Below are 25201 nucleotides of genomic sequence, written 5' to 3'. Positions count from 1 at the left end.
TGACCTGACTCCCGTTTCCCACCTGAGGCCAGGAAGACAAGAAGCGTAGTCCAAGATTTTGTGTCAGGCTTTTGAAGAAAAAATGTTGCTGGTGAGGTAAGGTGATGTTGGGGAGAGAGCTCCAGAAGGCAGAGAACATGGTACCTGAAAGAAGAGACAAAAGAAGGAAGTAATGCTGCATTTCCCTTAATAGGGTTGAAAATTGACTATACTTGTACACCAAAGGTAATATGTACTCCATGAGTTAATGACATTATGAGTAAAAATACCATAGTGCAATTATAATAAAATGTTTTTTCATGTGTAGATTTCACTGACAGATGGCAAAAGCAAAGTTGGCACGACAACAAGGTGAAATAAATTGGAGGAAATTAGTTCTGCCAATTAAAATAAAGGAAATTTGGCAGTGAGGGCGTGACATAATATATTTTTTTTAGTGGAACAGTTTGGCACTTTAGATACCCAGGTCGGGATTTCCCACTCACCTCCTGCGGTTCACAGATGGATGTTGGGTGGGCGAGAACTAGGAATTGCTTGGAGTTGTCCCTGCCATCATGCTTAAACTCCCCCCATTCGTGCCTTCCAATCCCTGACCCCCATCCATGCACAAAGCCAACAGAAGAAAGCAAGTGAAATGCAAATCAGAGAAATATGTTCTCCAATGTACTTCCCGTGATTTGTATGTTCAGAGCACTGTTTATTCCAGATGTCCCGTGTTCCAATGCAGACAATAGCGATGGATGTGAATGTATTTTCTCAGTGGTTAGGACTGTGTAATCATTGTCAGATGCCTGTGGGCGTGATGCATTTTTTTGGCATCAAATTCATCAGTTCCCCTAGAATGAGATTGCCTGGATGCATAAAATTTGTGGCACAAGATGGTTAAATGTTATTTTTCTGACAGATGGGCAACACATAGTGTAAGTGGACCAACAACACATCTTATTTTGCCCAATGGACTGAATTTACCTACAACGCTATGAGAAAAAGTGCATTGAGTGTCCCTTTTACTCTAAATTCTTGTTTCCCACACTTACAGACCTGGCTGCTGTGCGGGACCCGGAACAAAATACAATTCGTCCAATGGGTTTCCAGATGAGATGCTGAACTTTGTAAAGACTCACCCGCTAATGGATGATACGGTTCCCTCGCTGAACCATGGACCTTGGATTATAAAGACAACCATCAGGTGAAACTTAAAGACACAGGCACTAGAATTATTTTATAAAAGAAACCCTATTCCTCTGCTTTCTGATTAGTAATCAAAGATTTTCAATCTATTTCAATCACCAGCAAGGAAAATATTGGAATTCAGGCCATGATCCTGCTCCCTGCCCCATCCCTCATCTGTCCATTGCAATATTTGACTTGTTCTGTAGTAATAAAAATGTATGAATGTAAGGGAGCAGGAATACTGCAATTTTACATCAGTGTGTAGTGGTTTCGGGTGTGCAAAACGGCCACATGACCCCATTATCAGGTCCCAATTGAACTCTTGAATTCTTAGCAACATGACAGTCTGCTCAAGAGACCACCTCACATTGCTTCATGTCTCTGTCAGCTGCAGATATGAAACCACATCTGAAGCATGCCTAGGTAATCCTAATAAGTTTTAGAACTTCATATTGAGCCTTTTTAACGTTAATACGCAGCAAGAGTTATTTCGGTGAAAGGCTGAAAACAGATACGAAATGGGTGCTATGCTAACAAAAGGTTTGAAAGTCTTGTTTTAGCATGTAACTTTAGTCCTAGATATTGATTACCATAATTTAGAACTTGTCTGGAGGTGCTAAGATACAAATCCCTGCAGGTTTAACGTTGAAGTGCTGACTAGACACAATTTTTACAGAGCGGTATCTGAAGATTTGAGAGGGAGGGAGGATTTTCCCAGGTTCGTGGAGGTCAGTTTGGAGGTGGGGGGGAAAGGGCGGAAAAATTAGAAAAAATACCACAGAACAGGTATCCTGACATGATTCTACCTCCTCACACTTTTCCCAGGGTTAGGTTGAGTGTGCCCAGCAGCAGTGGGAAGCCAATTGAACCTGTTAAGGAGCCAATTGATTGGGATTTTCCCAGTGGAATCGCTCTTTCCCAACATCAGAGGTTTCACTTGGTATACCCAACCTTGCAGTAAGGGGAAGGTGAGAGCACAGCAGGAGGGACTGATTCAGTGAAACTGGCAAGCTGCGAAGTTTTTGATCAGTTGCATTGAACAGCTACAGAAATGGACAGGGTGAGGCTGTCCTGCAAAGCACTGATTCTGCCAGAGAATGTTATCATTGCTTGCCTGGGAGACACTTCACCCACCTTCAGCTGTACTCTTCCCTCCTGCCATCCTTCAGACCAGCAAAGGAGCAACTTATGCAGCTCCACCACCCCCCTGTGCTGAGGATCGAGAGCAGGGGGCTTTCCACTGCAACATGCTCCAGCAGTAGCACCAGTTGCCTTCTCCATAGCCAGATGCCTCTCCACAGGGAAGAGGGACTGGGCACCAAGATGCAGTTGGAATGAGTTGACACTCCCAACAGAGGGTGTACATGTGGAGACCAGCTATCCCGACATGTGCGAGCACCTGAGCCTCAGGAAACTCAACCTGTTATGTCATGTCAGTGCTGACATTGTCATCCTCATGGTGCCAATCTGCCTTCACACTGGAGCAGGTGGCACACATTGCCAATGGCTGACAAGTTGCATGTCACTGGAGGCTCACCACCTCCCCCTCTGCATCCCACAACCCAGTGCCCCTGACTCTTGGCAACTTGTATGGCCTCTTCTCCTGCAAGGAAAGAAAGCATGGAGATGGGACTGTTACAAATGGCTTGTGTGCAGAGTAATGAAGGACAACATTGTGTATGGTGTCTGTGAAGCATGACTATGAGAGGACTCTGGGGTGAGCATGAGTGTTGGCTGCTCAGTCGGAGGCGAGGTGCCTGCAGAGAGAGGAAAAAGTGAAGCTGCAAGGTGTGTTGACCTGCAGCATGCTGTGTAGGAGAATGTTGGGCATGTTAGAATGTGATGGTTTTTCTCCACCCACTTCTTACGCCCTCCTAAAGTCCTGGATCCTTATGGTCCACTGTCTCCAGGTTAGAGGGGCCACACTGCTATAGCTCACTTCCCCTGCCACTTCCAACCATGCCTGCTTGGTTAAAGAAAATGCCATCTGCCTCCTGCCCTTATTATACCTCACCTCACTGCAGCCCCTCAGCTTCCTCAGGTGGTTCCCTTGGTAAAAATGGGAAATCCGGGGAGCAGCTGTCCCAGGTCTTCCCAACATTCCTGTTGTTGCTGCAGCCTGAAAAACCCAAGTCCTGATGAGTTTCTCTGAAGCACATCGTGTTCCCTTTAATTAGAAACCTTTTCTCTGACAAATGGCCTCATCATCCCAGCCACTCTCCCTAACTGATTGATGAGCCCAGAGACGGGCTCTTCGTGCTTTGCTCCAGGGAGGGCCAATATTCCAGCCATCGGGTTTGTGACCCAAAAATGATCCTAATGACTGGATTAAAAAAAAAACTAAGGTGGGAAAATTCAGCCCTGGAGTGGGCTTGCTGCCACATACAGGCATGTTTCAGGGTGGCTCAAGGACCAAGTGAGAGGGAGCGCAGGAGGTCCTGGCAAAGGAGGGATGTCCTACCACTGCAGAGAAGAAGGAGTCCATCTCATGCTCCTGGCACACTCTCATCCAGCAGCTGGTGCTGCTCTGCTTGGCCTCACTGCTCCTGCCATTCCTTCAGCAAGATGCCAATGACCGATTACTCCCTTTGTCCTGGTGACTCCTGTAAAGTGTCAATAAGGAGCAGCACCATGCTCACTCATTTTAGGCAAAATCCACAGAGAAATTCCAGAGTGTACATTGATAGTGTGTTGGGAATATCTTAAAGTGTTCCAGAGAGTCTCCTAATAAGTTTCAAAGATAGTTTTCAAACCTCCAGAAGCAAGTGAACATTTAAAGCTGATATGCCTTTAAGTAACAATCAACATCCTCTACGAAGTATAGTTTGCTGCCAATCAGCTGTTTTCTGTTAGGAGAAGGTGTTTGGTCAAGTGCTAGGCATCAAAGTGCCGTGCAGTCTGTTTTATGAGCGCTAGTAGACAATATAAGTGGCATCCAGCTGCTTAACAATCCTCCGAGAAGCTGTTTCTAGTGGTGGATGAAATGGCTTCTCCTCTCAAGCCTTTATACATAAAGGATGACTTCAGAGGTCTCATGTCCATGGCAAGCCTATGACAAGCCAAAGGGCACAAAAGGCACTTTTCCAAATATCTCCCTTTACATAAAAAGAAAAAAAACAAACAATCTGCATACACTATCATTTACAATTGCAACTCAGGCACGTACATGGTCTACAATGAAAATCATCATGCATGTGCAGAAAACGTTTTGTTCATTCTAGTCTGTACCACTTTCGTCTGTCCTTACACACATATTGCACACACAGTTTTTAAAGCATTCAGGTCTTCTAATAATACACATGCAGGTTGTTATTGGATGTTTGTCTAGTGTCCACTCGTCCTGGGGTGATGTTGGCTTTCCATGGAATGTCACTGCCATGGTGAGTGTTGCTGCTGTGGTAATTGTTGCTGCTGATCCGTTGCCTTTGTTGGGAAATGGTTGGTCATTTTGTTCCCTGTGCAGTTGGTGAAATGGCAAATTCCTCATCAGCTGTCACCTCTGAAGGAGCAGCTTCACCAGTTATGGTGTACGCGTGTGTCTGCAGTTATAACAATATATCTGGGCGTTCACTTTCACCATTTACAATCAAGATGACAACTTCTCTCCCCAGGTCCCAAGTTGCCAAGTGGGCTGCCTTTTGTTGAGAGCATTGAATGTTTGTGCATTGATCGGCTCTCCAATTCTCAGCTCTGGCAATGATTGGCAGCTTTATCAAATTGAAATTTGATTCTCTGTTGTTTCACTCACTCCTGTTACCACTCCTAACTTCTGTAGTTTTTTTTAAAGCTTTCGGAAAAGTAGTTTGGTTGCAGTGTGACCTTAGTCACTGAACTGGACCACATTCCATGTCTTCAGTAGGTGTGTTTCTCCACTCTAAGATTGCCTTGTACACATCTGTGCTTGTCTACTTGAGTTTTTGATGATACCCTTTGGCAATACTCACTGCTGCCTCAGCCTTTCCATTTGACTGGGGATAGGGTGGAGATGATGTGGTGTTGAATTTCCCAGTCATTTATGAAGCGCCTGGATTCTTCACTCATGAACTGAGAGTCTTTATCACTCACCACAATATCAGGAATGCCATAATGATTGAAGTGAGCTTTCAAGCATTTACTTCAACTTGTCTAACTCCCACTAGTCGATGGTTATGAGATAGTCAGTTCCAAAGACAGTGAAGAGGTCAACTCCAATCTTTATCCAAGGTCTTTCTGGGATGTCAAGATTCATGAGTGGCTCTTTAGCTTGCTTAGATTGATGTTTATTGCAATCACTGCACTGGCTGATGTGGTCCTTAATCTTATTGCTCATGTTTGGCCAGTAGAGCACTTCTCTTGCCTTCCTCAGACTAGATTCAATTCCTTGATGGCTTGCATGGGTGCCCTTCAGCATCTCTTTCCTAATCGCCCTAGGGATGATGACTCTAGTTCCTTATAGAAGATGCCATCATGGGCAATCACTTCATCCCTGTATGTCCAATAGTCTCTTTCAGCAACAGGTTGTCATTGAAGTCCTTTCATCACTACTTCCTGCAACACATGGAAAGGTGCATCTCGTGTAGTTTGCTTGAGCTGAGCAAGATGCTTTCTGTCAGATTCAATCTCTCTGCTGGGTTGATGACTTCCAGAGCATGTCATGCTGTTGCTTCTTGTTGAATCTGGAAGATTTCACACTCTGTATCAGCATCAACTTCCTTCAAAGGGAAAGCGGCTCTCAACAGCATGTTGGTGATTTACATCTGCCTCCCTTGCTTGTACTTCACTTCCCGATGTCTCTCCAAACAAAGTAACATTCTTTGCAGACACTTTGGAGCAGATAGAAGTGGTTTTAGAAAGATGCTTTGAAGTGGCTTGTGGTCAGACTTTGTCGTCACTTTGTCTCTCCCAAACAGGTACTGATTAAAATGCTCACAAGCAAAGACAATAGTCAGACACTCTTTCTCAATCTGCGCATAGTCGTTTACTTTTTGTTAATACTCCGGATGCAATTGCAGATGGTTATCCTTGCTGCATGACGGTTGCTGCAAGTCCTGTTTCACTGGCATCAGTCTGCAAGGTGACCTTATCATTAACATCATAGTACCTCAGCACTAGCATTGTCATCACTAGTTGTTTGATGCGAGTGAAAGCTGCTTCTTGTCCTGTGCCCAATACCATTGAACAGCCTTTGCAGTCAGCATGCGTAGAGGTTCACACACTGATGACAAATTGGACAAGAACTTTGTTGGTAGTTCACAAATCCAACAAATTGTTGCACCATCTTCACATCTGTTGGTTGCTGCATCTCTGCTACAGCTCGCACCTTATCAGGATCAGGGTGAAGTCCTTTGCCATCAGTACAGGACTTATGTACTTGACTTCAGTCATCTTCAGCTGTAGTTTATTCTTAATAAGCTTCAGGTTCACCTGATGAGCTCTGTATTGCAGTATCACTAGATCCTGATCATGGTCTGTGATGGTTTCTTCCATTATGTCTCCACATCCATGGACTAGCAGATCATCTTTGATTGGATCCACACCTGGAAGATCATTGACTATCTCATGCTGTCTGTGTTGATGCTCTTCTGGGGCAGTTGAAATGCCAAACAGCATGCGCAACCATCCATACCTCCCAAATGGCGTCAGAACATAGTCAGAAAACTTCTGCCTTAATCCAACTTCACAAGCCAGTAGCCATCCTTCACATCTATGGTGGTAAAGACCTTTGCCTTGGTAAGTTGCAACAACATTTCTTCAATGGTTGGATTGGGGTAGTGAGATCTCTTCAAAGCTTTACTGAGGTCCTTTGGATCTATGCACACAGTTTTCCTGGTTTTTTTCACTGCTGATCCAGTTTGTAGGAGTTGTCACTTTCTTGGTTACTCACAGTTACTCTATCTTGACTTTCAGCTGGATTTGAGGGCAGCTGGAACTCTCCTTTGAGAATGCTGAGTTCGTCTCACACTCTCATTTACTTCAAGATGATATTCACCAGTGAGACACCCAAAACCTGTGAAAGCATCTTTGTAATTTTTTAGGAATTGTTCAGCAGCCAGTGGCTGTGTGCCATGCAAAACACTGCAAGCCCCTACTGGTACATGGAGGGTTACCAGTCCAAACTTTTGACTTGTTTCAGCTGAGACAAGAGGATTTGCTTAGTGTCTTCTATTTGAAACTGCAGATGTTCTTTCTTCCCATTGCATTGGGTTCTCAGCTCAGTTTGTCCTCTTGGGTTGAGCATCGTTCCATCATTTAGCCTCAACTTTACCTTCAATGGCTTCATTTTCAAGTCACCACCTTGTGCAGCTTTACACAACTGAACAACAAGAACAGTCTGCGAAGTTCATGATGTTGCATGTAGCACTGGTGTCTATCTGACACTCCATATTAACTTGATGCTCTCCTTCTGTACTCATCATTCAAATAGTCACAAATCATTTTTTACCTTGAGACTTGACAGTGTGGAGTGACTCGTCAGAATCATCGTCCGATATCTCTCCAGCAGCCGTCTTTATAGGCTTGCTTTTCTTCTTTCCAGAAACACACTTACATGCAAAGTGATTCAGCTTCTTGTCGTGAGAGCACTGCTTTCCCCATGCTGGACATGCTTCCTTTTCTTCCAATATATTTATATCCAGTACTCTGGCCTTGATCTTTCTGCTGGCCCTTTTGTAAATAGTTCTTCTTTTCTCCATTGTCTTGTGCTTGGAAGGCCTGGGCTACCTCTCAATGCAGTGCAAAGCCTTATCAGTTCTCCAATCAATACTCTTCAGCTGATGATTAACCACTTCAAGGCTTTTGCACATGTCAAAATCTTTCCTGAGAGTAAGTTTCTCTTCTCTCAACATTCATGTTCCCATAGCAGGATTTTTTCTTTCTTTATTCTTTCATGCAATAGATGTCGCTGGCAAAGCCAGCATTTGTTGCCCATTTCTAATTAGAACATAAGAAATAGGAGCAGGAGTAGGCCATTCAGCTCCTCAAGCCTGCCCCACCAGTCAATAAGGTCATGGCTGATCTGCCCCAGGCCTCAACTCCTCGTTCGTGTCAGCTCCTCATAGCCCTCAACCCCCTTATATTTCAAAAATCTATCTACCTCCTCTTTAAATACTTTGTGATCTAGCCCCCACAACTCTCAGGGGTAGAGAATTCCAGACCTTCACTACCCTCTGAGAGAAGAAATTCCTTTGTATCTCAGTTTTAAATAAGTGTCCCCTTATTCTGTAACTATGTCCCCTAGTTCAAGATTCCCCCACTAGTGGAAACATCTTCTCAACATCTACCCTGTCAAGCTCCCTCAGAATCGTACACTTTTCAAAAAGATCACCCCTCATTCTTCTAAACTCTAATGAATAAAGGCCTAACCTGTTTGGCCTTTCTTGATAAGTCAACCCCTTCATCCCAGGAATCAGCCTAGTGAATCTCTTTCGAACTGCCTCCAATGCCAGTATATCCTTTCTTAAATACGGGGACCAAAACTGTACACAGTACTCTAAGTGCGGCCTCACCACCGCCCTGTACTGTTTTAATAAGACTTCCCTATTTTTAAACTCCAAACCCCTAGCAATACAGGCCAAAATTCCATTTGCCATCTTAATTACTTGCTGCACCTGCATGCTAACTTTCTGTGTTTCAAGCACAAGAACACCCAGATTCCTCTGTGCTGTACTCTTTTAGAAGTCTCTCTCCATTTAAATAATAGTCTGTCTTTTGATTTTTCCATCCAAAGTGCCTGACCTCATGCTTTCCTACATTAAACTCCATCTGCTAAGTTTTTGCCCATTCACTCAAGCTGTCTATATCCCCTTGCAGATTCTTATGTCCTCATCACAACATGCCCTCCCACCTATTTTTGTTTTGTCATTAAGTTTGGATACATTAAACTCTGCCCCCTCCTCTGAGTCATTAATGTAGACAGTAAATAATTGAGGCCTGAGGACTGGTCCTTGTGGCACTCCACCGCTCTTTCCAACCCGATTCTCATCTTCTGTGTGTTAACCAATCATCAATCCATGCTAATAAATTACCCCCAACACCGTGAGCTCTTATCTTGTGCGATAACTTTTTATGTGGCACCTTTTTGAATGCCTTCTGGAAATCCAAATACACTACATCTACCGGATTTCCTTTATCAACTCTGTTTGTTATATCCTCAAAGAACGCTAGAAAATTTGTCAAACATGATTTCCCCCTTTCACATAACCATGTTGACTCTGTTTGATTGCTTTACTCTTTTCTAAATGTCCTGCTATTTCTTCCTTAATAATGAACTCCGGCATTTTCCCAATGACAGATGTTAGGCTGACTGGCCTATAGTTTTCTGCTTTTTGTCTCCCTCTCTTCTTGAACGTCACATTAAGAGTTTTCCAATCTGCTGGGACCCTCCCAGAATCCAGTGAACTCTGGAATATTTTGACCAATGCCTCCACTATCTCTGCAGCCACTTCCTTTAAAACCCTTGGATGCAGGCCATCAGGTCCTGGCAACTTGTCTGCCTTTTGTCTCATTAGTTTCTTAAATACTTTGTCCCTCATGATAGAGACTGTTACAAGATCTTTCCTCCTATTAGCTCCTTGCTTATCTGATATCTTGGAATGTTTATAGTGTCCTCCACCATGAAGACCGATACAACAAATTGGTTTAAATTATCTGCCATTCCCCTGTTCCCTGTTTTCAATTCTCCAGTCACATCCTCGAAAGGTCCCAGGCTTACTATAGGTACTCTCTTTTTACATACCCATAGAAACTTTTGCTGTTTGTTTTTATATTTTTTGACAATTTACTTTCATAATGAATCAATTTTCCCCCTCTATATTAGCTTTTTAGTCATCCGCTGCTGATTGCTAAAAAAAAATCCCAATCCTCTGGCCTGCCACCAGTTTTTGCCACTTTGTATGCCTTAGTTTTTGATTGGATACTCTCCTTGACCACCATTGTTAACATGGTTCACCCTTCTCATCGAGTCCTTCTTTTTGACTGGGATAAACTTTTGCTGAGTGTTATGAAATATCTGCTTAAATGTCAACCACCGCTCATCCACTGACCTTCCCCTTAGTCTATTTTCCCAGCCTGCTTTAGACAACTCTTTCTTCATACCTCTGTAATTGCCCTCATTTAAGTTGAGGACACTGGTTTGAGACCTGAGTTGCTCGCCCTCAAACTGAATTTTAAATTCTACCATGTAGTGATCGCTACCCTCTAGAGCATCCTTAACTACAAGATCCCGAATTAATCCTACCTCATTACAATTGCCCTTGAACTGAATATTTCAGAGAATAGTTAAGAGTCAACCACACTGCTGCGGGTCTGGAGTCACATATAGGCCAGATCGGGTAAGGCTGGCAGATTTCCTTTCCTAAAAGACATTAGTGAACCAGGTGGGTCTTTATGACAATCAATGATAGTTTCTTGGTCACCATTACTGAGATTAGCTTTCTGAATTTTTTTAAAATTAAATTAAAATTCCACCAGCTGCCATGGTGGGATTTGAACCTATGACCCCAGATATTAGCCTGGGCCTCTGGATTACTAGATTACTAGTCCAGTGACATTGCCACTATGCCACCATCTCCCCCTAAGACAATGTTTCTAAGACAATCCTACCTCTGAACAGATCATCCTTCAATTGTTCAAAATAACAAGATTCAACTAGACCTCTCAATGGAGTCACGTCTGATCAATATTCTCCCCGTCTTCCTGAGCCCTTAGTGTTGAACATGTAGCCTTCATGAATAACATAAGTAGAGGGTTCAAATTGGTCTTCAAGGCTCCAAAATTTCACAAGACTGGCTTTTCTGCTCCTTGGTGAGGTCGAGGGTGCCATAAAGCTTGTAGAACTCATTCCCCAGCACTGATAACAGAATTGTTACTCTTATTTGTGCAGGTTTCTTGTTTAACTCGGTGGAAATTTCATAGTTCTGCCATTATGACTGGAAGAACTACCAATTTATTTTCAAATCTGCCTTCATCTCCATAGATATATTCCATATTGGAATATTCAAAGCCATACTGACTCACCCAGCAGTCAATGTCCTGTACAAAGCTACAGACTGAAGTTTCAATTATTCACTGCTGTTTCCTACAGCAGTTGGCTCTCTTCTAGCTATTAAAATCCACTCAATTTTAGCTAAACATTCCTGGCACCATGTTCCAAGTGATGGATAAAATGGCTTCTGCTTTCAAGCCTTTGTACACAAAGGATAACATCGGAGGTCATATGATTATGGCAAGCCACACTACACAAAGGCACCTTTCCAAGCAGCAAGCTTCAACTCCTTTACCAATATGGCACCTTGCAATGACTGTGGACCTAATCAGCATTTCAGCTTAAGACCCAATAATGACCATCTTTTGTACCATCACTCCCCATATCTGCTCTTGCCTTTTCCCTCCTAATATAAAAAGTAATCTGTCAAGAGTACACCTTAGCCATCAGTGATGGGTCTTACATTGGTAACTCCAGTAGACTCTTTCCTTTCCCCAAGAAAGCAGCAAATGTAAAAAAAAAAATTGTAAGCATTAGCTGCAGTATTTACACACCTGGGTTTTAAGACACACAGTATTTACCTTTGAGTCTTGCTGGTTGCAGATTCACAGCAGTTCCAAGCTTCACAGCACTGCATAATGTAGAGTTGGAATCTTTGGGCATCTGAAAGTGACAGAGACCCACATTTTAATGAGTGCAATCTCTCCTTTGCCTCCTATCATTGGCCTTCTATCCAGCTTCATCTGTCCCAGCTCCCTTAAACAGTGTATATTTCACCACATTTCTCCTTCTCCTTAATTCTGAAGAAGAGTCATCTGGACTTGAAATGTTAACTTTGTCCTTCTCTCCACAGATGCTGTCAGAACTGCAGAGTTTTTCCAACAATTTTTGTTTTTGTTTCAGATTTCCAGCATCGGCAGTATTTTTATTTTAATGGGTCCTGTCTATTGGCATTGGATTTTGTTTAAATGTAAAACCATGTGGTCAGAATCTATCCTTTCTTTTGCAATGGGACTCAATGTTCCCATTCCGAGGATGTTAATTGGGGAGATTTTATTCACTCTATCACTGGTGCAGTCTTCCGATGCCTAGGCCCAAAGCTCTGGAAATCCCTTCCTAAACCTCGCCACCTCTTGATTTCTTTCTCTCCTTAAAAAGTACCTCCTTGAACAAGCTTTTGGTCAGCAACCCTAAAATCCCCTTGTGTGGCTCGATGTCAAATTTTGCTTTATATAGCACCTGGGGCATTTTACAATGTTAAAGGTGCTATATGAATTCAAGCTGTTGTTGTAATATATCAGCCACCCATTACACATGCTGCATGATTCTTCTTTCCTTCGATTTCAATATAAGTTAAACTGCAGTTGAATTTTGCCCCCATACTTACTTTTACCGTGATGGAGGATGTATCCCCATTCATTTCAGTACATTAGCTAACAGGGCAAGAGGGAGCGGTGAGAGGCAACTTCAGCAAAGCCAGACATCGCCCCAGATTGACCCCACTGATTTCTGAAACCATGGAAAGCCCAGCTGGAGTTGCCTTCATCCCAAAAGGAAGAAGTATTCCTACCTAGAGTATATGCTTCAGTAGCCTTGGTTCATCAAGTCATTCTCCATGCTTACACTTCCACATTTGAATTTGAGGTAACAGCCCTGTCTGGAGATAGTTCAACAAGTGATGCATGAAGCTTCACTGCTTGTAGTTTATATGGATGTTGTGAATTGATGGGGAGTATTGAAATGCTGCTTTGCTGTTCCTAGTAGAAACACAAAAATGTAGCTCAAGTACTAGTAACTTTTATTGAACTATAGAGAATTGATCACAACGCCAAATCTCTATAATAATGCAGGGAATGTGGCCTGGTAAGCTTCCTCATCTGGCTTGTTTGTTTTATGCCACGTTTATACTGCAGAAACCTTTCTATTGAAGGAGTCCCATAATGTACTGAGCTGCTGGTGCTCCATGATCTGTCTTGTAAATAGTGAAGCAGGGAAACAACAGGATGTGTGCACAGTTGTTTCTAAGCTGCACTCACGACTCCAAGTTACTGGGCAGGCTATCAGTGTAAAAGCATTAGCTGTCATGGGTGATCGGAGGACCATCTGACTGCAGCCTGAAAAATAGCAGCTGGTTTATATTTTTCCACAACAGGACGGTGAACAGACCTGCAAAGGTGTCACTGTAGCCCAGAAGAGGTTTTGGCACTATCTCACTGGTGTTAACCTTGTGTTACAGCGCTGCCACCGGAGTAAGGCAACTTCCAGTCACTGCAGCATTAGTGTCCTTAAATATACTGAATGTAGAGAGAAGAGGCATACACATTTCTTTCTGTAATCTGCCTAATTGGCCTACATATTCTATGAATGAATTGAATGTACACAAGTACAGCAGTGTAGGAATTATGTTATTGAACTTGTGATCCAGAGGCCTGAACCAACAATTCTGGAATGGAAGTTCAAATCCTACCATGGCAGTTTAAGTTCAATTTAAATATGGAAATAAAATGATAGTACTGGCAAAACTGGCCCACTAATGTCCTTTAGCGAAAGAAATCTGTTTATGTGATCACATTAATGTGCCCTCTGAAGTGGCTAAGCAAGCTACTGAACTGTACAGGGTAACAGATGCTAGCGATGCCTATATATATTGACAATGAACAAAAATTAAACTGCTGCAGGAATTGTCCAACACAGCTGTTGCTGATAGTGCTGACCAGGGTCTAATATTCTTCAGAACTTCCACTCACAAGAACATAAGAGTTAGGAGCAGGAGTAGACTATATGGCCCATCGAGCCTGCTCCACCATTCAGTACAATCATGACTGATCTTGGGCTTCAACTCCATTTTCCTACCTCCTCCCCTTAAACCTTAATTCCCTAAAACACCAAAAGTCTGTTTAGCCCAGCCTTAAATATATTGAACGATGGAGCATCCACAATCCTCTGGGGTGGAGAATTCCTAAAATTCAAAACCCTTTGAGTGAAGTAATTGCTCCTCAATCTCAGTCCTTTTTTACACCCATGCAGCAACTAATTAGTTGCTGTCAGGGCTCCTGTCCCTTTAAAAAAAATGGGATCTTGCCCCCAACAGAGATCAGAGCAATGGATTTCTGGGCTTTCACCCAAGCTCATTCTTAGCTGACAGCCCAGACATCCATTAGAGTACTAAAGCACCTGAATCCCAGAGAAAACATTGCTTGATTGACAGCTATGCCTCTCTGACCTCTGCTGTCAATAGCACAATGCTTATTTACACAAGACAAATAGATTTCAAGTGCTTGCAGTTTCAGCTATTGAAACTTTTAAAAAGTCTGGATGATTGACACATCTGTTGCACTGTGGTGAAATAACTTTTTTAACATAGTGGAAAGTTATGAATCAGTGATTTTTAAAAATGTTTTTTTTTTACACATCCTATTGTCACTACAAGGTCCATTGGTTTTATACTGTGTATTGTGGGTCAATGGCATAGAGATGCCACAGCTTGGCATAGTGGGCCATGAGGGGGGGGGGGGGTTTGGTGGAAGGGCAGAGCTTGGCATTGAGGGTATGAGGGGGCCATATGGACTGGGTGGGGCATGAGGTGGCATGGATGAAGCATGGGTAGTGTGTTAGGTTGGAAGGGGTGTGAGGAGTGAGGGCTGGAGGATTATTTTAACTGGGACAAAGTCCCACTACACTGAGGTGAGCCTTTTAAATAGCCCACGTTCGCATCCGGCAGCCCCTATGGCTGCCCTGCCCCTGAACTTTCTTCCAATTCCAACTGCACCCCATACCAGCCCCCCAGCACTGAAGACCCCGTCCTTGTGGACACTTTCACCCAAATTGGGCAGGTGGAGCCAAGAATTTCCTGGGCTCCCGCTACCTACCTCGAGGATGAAAATTCGCCAACTCCCACCTCTTCCTTGACTCCCTGCTTGAATTTATCCAGTCTGGCCTCTATCCTTCTTTCGTACGAAAATTGCCTTAAGTAGAGTCATGAACAGCACCCATCAGTGATTCTGACTAGTGTGTTTTACCCTTCCTCATCCTCCTCAACAACCCTGCAGCAGGGTCAACCATGCAATCCCCTTTCAAATTGTCCAGTCCTATCAGAGACTGCCTTTTGCCCGGTTCTTCTCCTATTTATCCAAATATAGTCAGAACATTCCCTGTGATCACTTCTCCTCCTGTTCCAGAAATGGAATCCACCCTTAGCCTCCTTCTTTTCCTAATAGTGTAATGGCAACATGTCAATCTGCAGACATTGAACCAATTTCCACAGAAATATCAATGACATCTTGACCACATCACTTGTCCCCTCCATACTATCATTCTGCTTAACTGGCATCCAGAGTCAGCTTTTTGCAATACCAAAGCCACCACTGATTCCATCCCTATCCCTAGGCACTCTCTTTGGTGGAACCACATTGTTTGTCACCTCAGCACCCTGTTCAATCCTGGACTGAGCTGCAGACCCCATATCCCTCCACTAGGAAGACCACGTATTTTCAGCTCCACATTCATTCTGCCGCTCCACTGTGGAAACATTTACACAGGCTTTCAAAATTGCTAAGCATGGCTGCTCTGTTGCTCCCCTTACTGGTTTCCCATCCTTCATCCTCCAATCCAATTTACCCACTGTTGATTGGCCATATCCTGTCTCACACTATGTCCTGTTCATCCACCAGTTCAATCCGTGGCTGACCTACAGTGGCTCCTCAGATTCCCTGTTTTTGTTTCAAATCCTCATCCTTATCTTTAACTCCTTCTGTGGTTTCACACAATCCCATTTCCGTATCCTACTAAAGGCTTATATTCGTCTCCTCATAAGCCATCCCTTCACAGAACTTGAGGTCACTCCTTCTAACTTCTCCCTTCCCATCTCCTACCTGTTTCTGAAGCATATTAAGATTGTGTTTCAGGTTCAAGGCACCACATAAAGTAGAAGTTGGTATTGTTTTGCACCATGTTCTGGGTTTGCAAGGCATGGGCACCAGTAAAGAACAGGGGGACACCCCACAAAGAGTAAAAGTTGTGAAGTAATTCTTTATTACTGTGTGTCATTGAGGGAACCCTCATGCGATAATCTATACAGAACATCATTCCACAGCAATATCTGTGAATTGTCTACTGTAAGCAGGCCCATAAGAGGCCCTGGCAGGTAAGCAAAGCATTCCTGTTTTTGACAGGTGCAATATTCAGGAAGTCAGAGGGAAGTTTCACAGTTCGTTTGCATTCTGGACTGATTCATGCTTGTGGAAGCCATCATAAGATTGTAATACTGGCCCCTAGTGTCCTTATAAGTAACAGCACCTTCAAGCACAAATGCCAGAGGTTGGATTAAATACCTAACACTTAGCTTTCCAATGGATTACCGTTCCTGAAAAGTAATAAACTTTTATTTCCTAACATCCTATTTAAAAGAAATCCATGCTGAAGCTTCAATGAATAATTATGAGAGTAAACCCTTTTGCCATGTTATCTCAACTTCAGATTTGTTACCCCTTACCCTATTTTCAGCTGGGAGTTTCAATCACTTAAATGTCTGCCAAATTAAAAAGCAAAGAAACTTTTCTTCAAATTTCTCTTGTTCTCTGATACACAATAAAGATTCATTCCAACGTCTCCTAATCTAACTCATTTTCACACAACCTGCAGGCTTTAAAATATCTAAGTTTGGCATTACCTCTTCTCTTATCTCAACTTTTCTGCCGCATTTTCTAACACTGATAGTGTCCTGCACTATGGGCCTTGGCCCTTCTTCATTATTCCTCAATAATAACATTGAATGGAGCATCCACCATCCAAACTGTGCAACACACACTGTGGCAAGAGGCACTGCAAGGTACAGTGTCTGGAATGTCACACTGACCTGAAGTTTTAGCAGCAATCTGAAATTATTCTACCAGAAATTATCCTCTCATCTTCTCAGGTTGGACTATTTTGTAAAGACATGAAAGGCCTCAAAACTCTACATGTTCCTGGAGTGTTCTGTGGATCCTTGCAGGTTGCTGGTGAAGTATTCAGCACACAGATCCAGCAGCACTTTTCTTTGTTGGGACCAGAAGCAATTGTTGTAATATACCTTTAAGGGATAACAGCATGGCATCTCTAGAAGGAAAATGTGTCTCGTGATCCAGTCTTAGTTTCAAATTGCTTTGAGCAGAACACACACACACACAGCTCTGATATCTTCAAGCTTTAGACCTATATATAACTGTTCTCATGTGCCTAGTCTTAGTGAAAGAACCCACAACGTGTTTACCCAATCCCTTATGAGCGATTGGTGATTATATCATTATCATAATGTGACAGCAATTAGCCCAGCATCCAAGAAACTTCCAAAAAATGTTCCTCATTTTAAATAGGGATTAAATATTCCTAGAAAATTGGTGTAAGGTGTTAAGCAACATTGGATTCAAAAGAAAGACACTGTGTTAAATCTACTGAATAATTTCTAAATCTGTTGAAATCACACACACGCACACACACACACACAATCCATCAAGTTTGAAAAATAAAAAGCTTGCGAAATAAAATGAAAGATTTTTTTCACAGAAAATGGATTTGGTTGATAAATGCTGCAAAATCCAATGCAGTGTTGATGAGAATGTTGCATAATCTGACAATGGCCAACATTTGATGCTGTAACTTAATAAGCAATACCTGTGGGTTTTACAGGCAGAATTAACCCACAAGCAGAGTTTCTGTTTTATTAGGCATTCCCAGAAACCTTTTAGTTTTTATCTCTACTGCAATGTAACTAATGTCTTTCTTTATTATCTAGGGATCGACTGAACAAGATTGTGGTGGATACAGAGGCTGGTCCCTTCAAGAATTACACGGTGGTATTCCTCGGCTCTGAAAATGGAATTATTCTCAAATTCCTCATTAGACCTACTGCAAGTACAAACTTTGTCAATCGGAGCCTATTTCTGGAACATTTTGATGCCTACAGCCCAGAGAAGTAAGTATTACTTTATTCAATTTCCATACTCAGAAGACGTCAGTCATTAATCACAAAGAGATAAGTAAATATCACAGGGGAGAAGAGAGCTGTAACCCGGTTCAGTAGGTTCAGAGAGCGTTTTAGCTTCTATTCTCTATCTCTTCATTGCAGCCGCTTTTTTCTTTCTCCCTCTCTTGTATATATGTAATATATCAATAACTATTATAGTCATTACTCTAATGAAATTTCCTCTGTTATTCCGCTCAACACCACACAAAACACACCATCTTACAATCTTTCACCCCCCTCCATCTTTACTGCATTGATATCAAATTAATTTCACATTCTCCTACTCTAACTTACTCTTTTTCAAGACCTCCAAGTTATGCCACTTCTTACCTTCTGTTCTTCCTACAATTTACGGGACATCATCTAGCCTCAGCTGATAGAATTACCTTATCTTTTCTCTTGATCTGTCCCCTTCTGCTCAGTGAACTAACAGGTTCACCTCCACCATTGCCACCATGTTCCAAAGTGCCTCTGCCACCTTCAGCACCTGCTACAGGTGATTCTGCATCCCTGACAATGAGCTGCCTCCACAATGTTTTGAAATGCCCGTAGTCTCTTGGAACCACCCCCAGTCCAGGCCATTTCCCTGGTGTTATGAGCCATCTTGTCCTGTGAATATAACATACAGAGTAATGTTAGCCTATTATATAATACCACTAGGGACAAAGCTCTGAATGTGTCAGTGTATCACAGTGCACATTCACATTTGTATCTTGTGAACCTACAGGAGTGCCATACAAGCCTCCATGCTATAAGAGAGGTATATGCCAGGTCTCTCGCCATATTCAGATGTGAACCATCACAGGGACCTCTGTGTGCTTCTGCCAGTCAACTCACCCTGCCGGAGCACAGCAGGTTGTGGAACTTCTTCCTACACTGTATCCAAGATCGGGCATTGTCCCCTGCTGTGGGGGAGGCTATCCCCTGCCATGCCCACTTGGTCACGTGGGCAGGTTCCGCCAGCCATTTGGATATAGTATTTGCCAGCATCTCTGGACCTCCTCAGCTGGGATCTGGAGGTCCTGGTCACTGAAGCAGGTGCTGCCCCTCCCACTATTTCTCCACTTAGCCTCCTCTGTGAAATTCTGGTTAAATAAAACATGAACATGTAAGGCTTCCAGCTTCGATTGGTCTCACACATAATAAACATACATGAACCATGTTCTCTAACCCAGAAATGCCTGTTGCTGGGGGCATGGGGAGGGGGAAAGATGCTGCATGAATGCAGGGTGGCCTGGCATCTGTTCCTGTCACACACAGATGGCATGGTATGCTCCCAGGCACAAGCTACCCTGCTGCCTTGGTCACACTGGTCTGCCATGACAGTGTGCAGTTATGAGGGTCATGGGAAAGGTTCCATTGCATGGCAGCACCCTGAGAAATGGTGGAAAGAGGGTAGGTGGAAGGGCAAAGGTTCGGCATGTGCTTTCTATCAGTCATCCCCTGATGTATTAGGCTAACCTGATCTGATGCAGTGAGGGTCCAAATGCTGCCATCTCCATGTCTTGTGAAGCTTTTTCAGCCCTAACGTTGTTGAGTGTGATCTTTCATTACAATGTGAATAGGCTTTAGTAATCTCTACATTTTCCTATGGAAAGCCTACGATGGGCTATCTCTTCTTGTGTCTGCACCTGTTGGACAACGATTAGTTAATGCTTACATGACTCCTCTGATTGACGCCTCCTCCCTAGACCAGCAGTAGCTCTATCATTTATTTCCTGGACCACAGGTTCCTCTTTTATTCTATGCCCGAGACGTGTTCCCCCTGCAGGCATGCCTCCACATCTCCTCTGCTTCCTGGGTCAGTGAAGCTGACTCCATCCCACTGGGGGGCTGAAATATAACTGTTTGGGATAGTTTTTCCTGTGGCAGGTATGGCAAGCTGGGAAATTTCACTGTACACCTGTCTTGGGAGTGAAAATCAAGGCCTTAGTCTCCAAGTCTCACAGGGAGGTATTGGGAATGTCAGGTTTTATAAGCAGTTATATTTTGAGCTGTCTGTGTAATTTCAAGGTAGAATGAAGTTGGGGGTCTAGAGGATAACTAATTTGCATTTCTACCTAGACATGAGACGCGTTTGATTCACATTGCCATGAAGGTGAGCTTTGGAACAGGAAGAATCCATAGCAAGCCATAGTAGGGTTGGGTTACAGGTTTTCTAAGATACCCCTATGTGCCTGGGCCCACCTTCTAGGTTTCTCAGAAGCCGTCACTGCAAATCTTTTTTTCACTTCTTCACTCCTGGCAGGTCTTCCACATTCTACCCTCTGTAAACTCGAAGTTGTCCAACACTCAGGTGCCCATGTCTTAACTCGCAGCAAATCCCATTCCCCTATTACCCCTGTGCTCACTGGCCTGGCCTGCATTGGCTCCCAGTCCAGGAATGCCTTGATTTTAAAATTCTCATCTGTGTTTTCAAATTCCTCCATGGCCTTGCCCCTACCTTTCTCTGTAAACTCCTCCAGCCCTACAACCCCCCGAGATGTCAGCGCTCATCTAATTCTGGATTCTTGTGCCTTCAGCTGCCCACACCCATGCTCTGGAATTCCCTCCCTATACCTCTCTGCCACTCCACCTCACTTGCCTCCTTTAAGACTCTCCTTAAACCCTGCCTCTATAACCCAGTTTTTGATAATCTGACCTAATATCTCCTTATGTGACTCAATATCATACTTAGCATTATAATGCTCCTGCAAAGTGCCTTGGGATGTTTCATTATGTTAAAGGCACCATATAAATATAAGTTGTCATTTTTCAAAAAATGTATTGAAGGAGCTCAGTAATGGGAAGTCAAGACCTTGTTTATTTGGACTCCTCAAAAATATTAGAGATACCAGCAACAGTGCTGCCTAGAAGCTATGGTGCATGGAACTAAAGGTGAAATAGGAAATTAAGTAGAAAAGTGGTTAGAAGGTGGAACAGACAAAAATTGGACTTGCCATTTTCTGGTTGGAAAGAGCTAAGTGGCAGAATGCCTCTGGGAGCAAGCCTAAATCCTAGCTAATCTGCATGAATGATCTTGTTGAAAGGTATTTATTAATAGGACAGCTAAATTTGCAGATGATATGAAATCATGTGGGAAGTCTAAAGATCAGCAATTAGCATGCTGAAAACTCTGGGACGATTACGAACTTGCACATTTTAATGTTAAAAATGTACTGCATGAGTTTGCAAACGATGAGGCTTTGCAAACACATGAGAAATTACTTTAGACTCAGCTCTCAATGGTTGAATGAGTATTATAGGTGTCAGTGTGATAACAAAATCAGGGAGATACCAATTCTGACTCCTGCTCTATGCTATTTGTTGATCTCAGGCAGGCGAAGACTGCAACAATTTAACCTCAGTATGCCTGGCCTAGGGACAGGAAAAGAGTTCTGCTTCTGATGGTTTCCCTTGACCCTACAGGCAAGTTTTGAGTGAGAGTAAGTTTAGGTTCGACAGTGAATTTTCCACAGTCAGATATGCTCCCAGCACTCAATTGCCCAGGCTCATACAAATAACATTTTCACTTCAGCGAAGTTCAAAATGACTTCCAACATTGTAGAACTCTACCTCAGCAAGAGTCAGCAGGGCTGAAATTAGACAGGGAAGGAGACACAAATCAAGTGGAATCGCATTTGCCAATTGTTATTCAACACCCTACTCTATCAGGCAGAACATATAACAGGCGACTGATGCAATACTACCTGTTTTCCATCTCCACCCCAATCCAAATTCACCCCCATCACCTTCAGAAGCGAACACAAAATGCAAAGAAAAAAGAAACTTTAGCATCAGTAAGAGCAGTTTAAAGACGTGAATAACAGTTTTGAAATTATAGTCAGATAATTCAAGAAATCAACCACAATATTAGCTTTCTAATGCACTTAAACTATACAGTAGATATTGTGTCTAGTTTTGGTCTCTGTCCTTAAGGATATCAATGGCCTATAAAAAGTGCAAAAAGAGCAACTAAAAGTTCTGGGCTCTCTTCCAAGAACTGTGGAGAAAGGTAGAAAGATTGTAGGTCTTTCTGCTTAGAGCACAGCAGATTAGCAAGGACCATTGATACAGGTTTTAAAATTGATGTTGAGTGGAATTGATGGAACACAAATTACTCTTCTTCGGACTGGGTGTGCAGCAAGCTTTGAAATAAAGGCCTAAACAAGGAAATTAAGGGCAATGTATTTCAGGAGATAGTCAATATGCAGATTAAACTGCAGTCTCATATCGTTAGTAGTGTTGGACTCACATTTAAGGCGGTACCCCACAAGAATCAGTATCTTCAGGAGGAAACCAAACTGGGGGAAGGAAGGACAAAAAAAGTGTTAACTGATTATTTCATATTAAGAACTATTGTGACTATTTACTTATATTATTGACTGAAAATATATCAATTGCTCGTTCATCCAGTTGCTTTTTTGGAACCTTGCTGTGAGCAGGACAACTGGTGCCACTTTCTGTGTAGCTACCCTGTCTGTATTTTGAAGTAATTTATTGTGTGTGACCCACAATGAGTTGCCCTGACAAAAGTGAATCAGCATTATTTAATTGCAAATTCTTTTTTTAATTATGCTGTCACAAAATGCTGTTTCAGAATCATTTAAGGTGACAGATAGCCTACTCTTCATTCCAGGTGTGACAGTGAGGGACAGGAAAACCGAAGGATTGTGGGAATGGAGCTCGATAAGATCAGTGGAACACTATTGGTCGCGTTTTCCTCTTGTGTCGTACGTGTGGCATTTGCCCACTGTCAGCAGCATGCTGTCTGCATGAAGTGAGTATGACCCATCAAAATGTGCTGGAATAATAATTTCAGATGATATTTGAAATGTATTTCCTCAGATCCGTTTCCATTTTCTCCTTTCCCATCTTGCTCTGACAATCTTACAGCTGAACCAGAATTGGTTTCAAATCCCATATGAGACTTGAGCATGCGTTCTAGGCTGACACTACATTGCAGTGCTAAGAAAGTGCTGAACGGTTAGTGCTGTCATCTTTCAGATGAGCTGTTAAACTGTGGGCCCAGCTACCTGCTCAGGTAACTATAAAAGATCTCACATTGTTATTTAAAGGGAAACAGAGAGTTCTCTTCAATTGTCCTAGTCAACACTCCTCTCTCTCAACCAACATTGCAAAAAAATCAAAGATTTGTTTATTCATCTTCTTTGCTGTTTTTGGTGCACTGCTGGGAGCATTTAACTGCTGTGTTTGCTTATGTAACAATAGTGACTACACTTCCAAAAAAACAAATTAATTAACCATGAAGCACTTTGGGATGTCCAAAGTGTAAAAGGCTCGATATCAATGCATGATCTTTCTATCTGCTTCAGAAAGCACAGCTGAGATCTAGGTAACCTGTCTCAAGCAGCTACTCTTCACGAGTGTTGGTATTGTGTTGAATAAGCTATTTACAGTGATAAGCTTTACAACAAGCCTGACCCTATCCTTGTCAAGCATTGACACTTTCCCAACAGCCGTCACTGGATAGTGGTCACAAGCTAAATCCCAGGAGGTTATTCCCACAACCCTGTATAAGGAATTTAGTGCATGATAACTATCTGACAACAAGACACTGAAATCGTAGCAAAGTAAAGATTTATTCAGCATAAAATATGACTTAGTAAACTAGGCAGTAATTAGCACAGCTTAACTGGCTATACGTCCCTGTTTCAGCTATGGACAACAAAGTATATAAGAAAACAAAAACAAAAGTAGCTGGAAAAACTCAGCAGGTCTGACAGTATCTGCGGAGTGGAACACAGTTAACATTTTGAGTCCGTATAACCCTTCAACAGAACTAAGGAAAAAGAGACAAATAGAAAAATAGTCTATTTTTCTTAGTTCTGTTGAAGAGTCATACGGACTCAAAATGTTAACTGTGTTCCTCTCTGCAGATGCTGTCAGACTTGCTGAGTTTTTCCAGCTATTTTTGTTTTTGTTTTGGATTTTCAGCATCTGTAGTTTTTTGCTTTTATCAAAGTATGCAAGAACCCAGACTGGATTTATCACGTAAGCTTCTAAAACTTTAACTTCTTAAACTCTTGTAGTCTCTTGAGACTTCTGTATCATTCAGGCTTCTCAAACTTGGTTTTGACCTCCTTTCTTATATCCTAAGTAATTAATTAGTCCATTCCTTTACAAACCATTTGAGCCAATTGACTAGTTACCAGTTCACATAATTGATTTTCAGTTGGTCTTTGGTATCTGGCGTTAGCTTCTATTCCTAAAGAAGAAAGATCTCATTCATCCAAACACCTTTATCAATTTTTAGGGCCTTGACTAGTAAGTTCCATGCAGTTACAAGCAAGTATGCAAGCCAAGGTTAAAAAGGTTCACTTAGCATCTACTTTATAGTGTTTGAACTTATACAGAAATGCATTAAAGCTATAGAATTTCAATACATAGTTTAATTCTTTTACAAAGTGTATTCTAATGTATGTTTTTCTCACAGGACTCCCCACCTTGAGGTGATCTTCACTAATTACTACTCCCTACTGATTAATTAAGCTATTGGCTTGTTTATTTAATTTGCAGACCAATGATCTCAGGTGACAGAGCATAATGGTGCTGCCACTTAACACCAAAGCATGGATCAAGATTATCAACATTGGCAATATCCTGAGCCATGGGTGCTGCCTGACATCATAGACAGTTTCCCACCACGATCATTCCCCTAATTCCCTTATCTTATTCCTCTTTGTTCTCCAGTTTCATTTTAATTAGATGCTGCTGGGAGGTTGCCATCCTTTAATGGATTTCAGACTTTAATGAGAAGAGGGGTATAGGATTGTGCAGTCACTTTGAGCACTTCCTCTTGCATTTACCCTTAGCTCAGTGATGTTGTGAACTGGCACAGAGGACAGCACCTTACTCCTTATTCATTAGTGATGGACCATTACATATATGCTGCTCCAAGTTGATGCTTTGTTGGAAAACTCACACCCGTAGATCCTGGGTGAAGACAGGATCGGATTCAACTGTGATTTGCCCCTCAGTCAGATAGCCTGTTAACATCCATGAACTTAAGTTCACCGGTTAAAAAAAAATGGGCAAGTGTATAATGGACTGGAAGGAGCTTAGTA

General features: G+C 42.5%; 1 protein-coding gene across 4 annotated transcripts in view; it reads left to right on the top strand.

The window, feature by feature from the left end:
• sema6bb (sema domain, transmembrane domain (TM), and cytoplasmic domain, (semaphorin) 6Bb) overlaps positions 1–25201 on the top strand; it is a 590981-nt gene that overhangs the window by 539768 nt on the left and 26012 nt on the right. For all 4 annotated transcript variants that reach the window (XM_041204971.1, XM_041204968.1, XM_041204969.1 and 1 more), the window contains 3 exons: positions 1040–1189; positions 17904–18083; positions 22753–22893. In XM_041204971.1, the coding sequence (XP_041060905.1) occupies positions 1040–1189; positions 17904–18083; positions 22753–22893 (471 nt within the window). The remainder of the gene's footprint in view (positions 1–1039; positions 1190–17903; positions 18084–22752; positions 22894–25201) is intronic.

The sequence above is a fragment of the Carcharodon carcharias genome, chromosome 14 (assembly GCF_017639515.1).
Source record: "Carcharodon carcharias isolate sCarCar2 chromosome 14, sCarCar2.pri, whole genome shotgun sequence".
NCBI lineage: Eukaryota > Metazoa > Chordata > Chondrichthyes > Lamniformes > Lamnidae > Carcharodon > Carcharodon carcharias.
The sequence above is the reverse complement of the archived record's forward strand: the minus strand, read 5'-3'. Positions and strand labels throughout refer to the sequence as shown.